Source organism: Temnothorax curvispinosus, unplaced genomic scaffold, assembly GCF_003070985.1.
Source record: "Temnothorax curvispinosus isolate PA1 unplaced genomic scaffold, ASM307098v1 QBEX01004819.1, whole genome shotgun sequence".
NCBI classification, from domain to species: domain Eukaryota; kingdom Metazoa; phylum Arthropoda; class Insecta; order Hymenoptera; family Formicidae; genus Temnothorax; species Temnothorax curvispinosus.
This window is the reverse complement of record NW_020214599.1, coordinates 4-4,986: the sequence shown is the minus strand read 5'-3', so window position 1 is coordinate 4,986 and position 4,983 is coordinate 4. Positions and strand designations below refer to the sequence as shown.

Below are 4,983 nucleotides of genomic sequence, written 5' to 3'. Positions count from 1 at the left end.
CATTCGTGCTCATGGCTCCTGCAATTTTATGTGCTTCCACCTTTATGCTACGCTTATGGCCTAGTTTACACCGATCTCTTGATACGCGTATCAAATAGTATATTTGAACTGATCAGCCAATAATCAGACTTATTTACTAGTTATTTACTATTTAATACGCGTATCAAGTGATCGATGTAAACTAGGTCTATGCTAAGCTATGCATTTTGTGTGCGATGGCCTTTGCGGGGAGCACACAGTTCTGCACAACGCATAATGCGTAAGCATAAAGGCTGATTTATAGAGGCCGTAACCGTTGATTTAAGCCGCAATATTTAAGAAATTGACCAATCACAGTCGAATGTGAGAAGAAAAATCGACTGTGATTGGTCAATTTCTTAAAGATTACGGCTTAAATCAACGATTACAGTCTCTATAAATCAGCCTTAATGCCCGTATCAGACTACGGATTGGGATTGAGATTGGATTGAAATTTGACCAATCAGAGCAAAGTTTACTAAACTTGAGATCAGTTTTCTCTGTTCTGATTGATTAAATTTCAATCTAATCTCAATCCCAATCCGTAGTCTGATACGGGCTTAAGTACCGGGTTGCGGCTAATCTTACTGATTAAAACGAGCATAAGTTTAATGAGATTCGTTATTTAATTTGGCTAAATAAACTTTGGGAAAAACCATTTGTAGCCGTGAACCACAAATGGTTTTTCCCAAAGTTTAGCCAAATTAATTAACGAATCTCATTAAAATTATGCTCGTTTTAATCAGTGATCAGCCACAACCCGGTACATGCCAGACAATAGGCAATAGAAAGAAATCATGTATAAATGCAGAATAAACAGTGGCACAGGCAATATAGTCCAGGCAACGTAGGCGAAAAACATGCGTTATTTGGAAATTTGTTCTCGAAGAATGAATTCACTTGAAATTTTTTGGAAAGTGTTTTTCTACCCTTAAATAGAAAAGTTTACCTATTTATTTCATGTGCTCTTACCTATTTTTAGACAGAGTTTCCGTCACGTTGAAAATTCTGTGCCTATTACCTGTTGCCAAACAATCGTAGCATTCGAATTTTTTAGGTTGTGCCTAATTAACGAATTTTTGGTTATTTCCTCTTTCCATTGCTTGTTGCTTGGCATTGTGCAAGAGTACTGATTTACAATATATATAAATAAGCTAATTTATTTCAAGGAAAAATTCACCTCATTTTTCTGTAAGGAGACTAAAAGCCATGAAGGTAAACTACAGATTTATATGGTAATAAAATTACAAGTTTTTTTATCTTTTAGGAATATCTTTAATTGTACAATCATAAAACAATGTTAAAAGAACCTACTATGAAAATCCTCATTTTATGTTGGACCATCGGCTGTATATAATATTAATATGTATAACTCTTTTTATCATAGCGATTTTTATTCTAGCCATTGTTTACTTCTGGTTGAATTATTTCCAATTGTACTTCTTCTTTTTTCTCAATAGTATGATCATTATCAAAGTTTTCATTTATTATAGACTGTATTGAAATATCAGCATTATCATTGATTGCAGTCTCAATATTATGTTCTGGATTAGGATCTCGATTTTCTTCACCCTCTTGTATTAAAGGTGCAGCTTCTACAGTATGTAAAGATGAAGATGCTTCAAAGTTTTGTGAATGTTTGCCTAAACCTATCTGAACCTCTATTAGATTTAATTCTTCAACCAAAGCTTTTTCTCTTCTTTCAATTTCCTCTGAAATAATACAAGATAAATATACTATTTTATATACATTCGCGTAAGTATATAAATAAATAAAATTACATACAATATTTATGAGAATACTAACCATGAAGTTCTTTTGTGGACTGCGCTAGTAACATGTCCGTTTGTGGATGTTTACGCTTTGGTACATAATAAATAGAAGGTTGTGCATGCGTTTTTATAAAAGAAACAAGGGGCAACTGTGCATTGCGCCAATCTTGAAACTGCCGACTACGTGTGAGCTTTGCTTCCAATGCTCGTACTTCAGCCAATTGTCGTTTTCGTGATAAAAATAGTTGTTGTCTCTCTTTTCGTAGTTCTTCTTTCTCTCGTCGTCTAGCCTCTTCTACTCTAGCTTCTACTTCTGCCTTTTTATCTTCCTGTAAATGAGACATCACATATTTTAATGATAAATATATCTATTTGCTGAATATACCTTACCTAAATATATCTTACCTTTGCCTTAAGTTTAGTTTCCTCTTGTCTAAATTTTTGTAAAGTACCCAAAAGTGCACCAAACATACGTTTATTTCTTTGTCGACTACGTTCATCTGTTCTTTCTCGTCTAATAACCTCTTGACGCGAAGGAATTTCTCGAGGAGTGGCTATTACTCTGGATGATACAGCAGGCTTAATAAACATTAAGATACATATTAGTTTATCTTATGTACAAATATTAGAGTAGAATACATCAAAGATTATAGAAAATTATACTTGACGAGTCAAAATACATGGTTAAAAAAGTATAATAAAAAAGTATAATTTAAGTAAATCAAAACAATAAAATAAATTTTTTTGTGTTAATTTATTATAAAAAATATGAGAAAATTTATAATATATTTATGCTTTTTTTAAGCTTGCATGATCTCTAATACAGTTTGTGTCATCAAATTATTGAATTTATATCAATATCAAATATCAAAATAATTTATAAATAAAGAATAAACGCGTATAAAATAAAGTAAATTAAATGGAGTCTGTCTCAAAAGTTTCTTTTCTTTTCTTATTCTGAATTTCTTTAAGGCTGTTTCAAACAAATCCTTAAATTTGTTTTTTCCTGCCTTTTTATAATGCTGAAATAAAAATATAATTTTCAATTAAAAAAATAAAATAACCTTGATATAACTTTAAAAATTAAATAAAAATATTTTTATTTTTATTATCAAATTCTACATTAAATATAATGGTAAATATTTCTTTACACAGTCAGCCCCGATGATCTTGACCTTGACATATGTTGTCAAGGACATGATCCTGAATAACTTCTTCTTGTAACTTAATCGTCGCTCATTGCTTATTTAAAAGTTATAAATAAAAAAATTTTGAGAAATTTACAAGTTTGTGTCAGGTTTATCGTTGTACGGTTCGGGTTTTCAACTTTCCACACAAACCGAGGTCTATCCCTACCCTCCCCTGCCTGCGGGGGAGAGGCTATCCCCCTCCCTCGCTTACATGTGTACTGTCTACACACATCAGCATACATGTCAGCAAATTACTTCCCTTAGTATTGACACAAATTCGTATATTTTTCAAACTTTTTTTGTTCATAACTTTTAAATAACCAATGAGCGACGATTAAGTTATAACGAAAAGTTGCTCACATTCATGTCCTTGACAACATATGTCAAGGTCAAGATCATCGACTCCATTATCAAAAAAAGAAAAAAAAGGTCAAGATCATCGGGGTTGACTATATAAAAAGAGAAATATTTACCCTTAAAAATATTTTAATACATTATATATTCACGAAGTATCTCAAATTGAATGTGTAGTGTGCGTGCGTATGCGTGTGTGTGTGTACAAATACATATTGAAATGTCCAGGCATTCCTGCTGGTCAGTGTACAACCAAAATTGGAAAAATTTAAAGAATGTAAATTTTGCAGAACCATTAAATATTTTTATATTAGACAGACGTTTCTATTAAGAAGTATCAATCACAAACAAAATATATGATATTTTCAAGATCATATATACGTAAATAAATACCTTAGCAATGCTATCGTCTTCATCAGCACTGTCATCTGCAGTAGATGGAACGCGTGCACTTAATCGACTAAAAACTGTTTTTGGTTCTACATTTGAACTCCCTTGCCAGCGCCGTTTGCCTCCAGGCAGTTCATTATTCACAAACTCTGTTATAGTTCTTCGACGATCTTCTTGCAATAGTCGTTTTTGAGGTATTCTAGAAAATAATGAATTAAATAAAACAAAATTACACCTAACACAATCACACTAACAAGAATATATAAATATATAGTTATTTAATATATAATAAAAATATAATGTTTTATATATATATATATGTGTGTGTGTGTGTGTGTGTGTGTGTGTGTGTGTGTGTGTGTGTGTAATATAAGGCTGATATTACTACGTTTACGCAAGCGTTACTTCTGTAGTAACTTACGATAATTTACTCCGTGTAAACGAGTGAATTATCGTAAGTTACTGAGAAGTAACGCTCGCGTAAAAGTAGCAATAGAAAGTCATCTTATATATAACATCCAACTATAAATATCGCTTTAAGTAACATACATATGAAATAAACGAGAAAAATATAGTACAAGTAGTACAAAAATAAAGATTACACAAAAATGTATGAGAATTCCGTGATAATGAAAGTTATATATATATATATATAAATTGCTAAAATATCTCATGACTGTTATTATGAAATACTTTAAAAATTCATAATAATTTTATAAATAAATTTAGAAAATAAATTAAAGATTTTCGAATTAAATATTACCTAGATTGCAATGGACCGCTTTCACCATCAGGAATATCCCGGCCCAAGATTTTACGAATGCTGCGATCGAGACCACGAAGCCCATCGCGGGCGACTTCTAACTGAGCTTCTAATCTGTCGGCTCCCCATAACTCTTGACAATCTAATTTCCTCATTACAAATTCTTTAATCACTTAATAACACAGAAAATTAATTTCTTTAACAAAAATCACAATAGTATCGTCGATATCGTCAATCGTCACCAAAAGACCAAAGAGATTTTATAAACTGTGAATTTAGACATAAACATAGTAACGACTCTTGCTCATAGAACGCAGAAACGCTTGCCGCGCAGCAGAAAGCGAAGCGGTAGCCAATCAACATGCCATTTTTTCGTAAAAACTAGTAGTTTATTAGTTACGGCTTTTTGCCATAGAACGGAGAGAGAAGCAAAATCACTGAACAGGGGGTCGATTACGGTTCTTGAAACGAAGTGAAAATTACAAAAGTGAACAGA

The 4,983-nt window shown here is 31.9% G+C and overlaps 1 protein-coding gene across 1 annotated transcript; it reads right to left on the bottom strand.

Moving 5' to 3' along the window:
- Nucleotides 1–1,275: 1,275 nt before the first annotated feature.
- LOC112454156 (pinin) lies at nt 1,276–4,773 on the bottom strand. Its single transcript, XM_025015392.1, has 5 exons — nt 4,488–4,773; nt 3,728–3,923; nt 2,196–2,369; nt 1,825–2,119; nt 1,276–1,730 (listed from the first exon to the last, which is right to left on the bottom strand). Exons 1-5 carry the CDS (start codon nt 4,640–4,642, stop codon nt 1,417–1,419), a joined length of 1,134 nt encoding a protein of 377 aa, XP_024871160.1. The 5' UTR covers nt 4,643–4,773; the 3' UTR covers nt 1,276–1,416.
- Between the last annotated feature and the right edge of the window lie 210 nt (nt 4,774–4,983).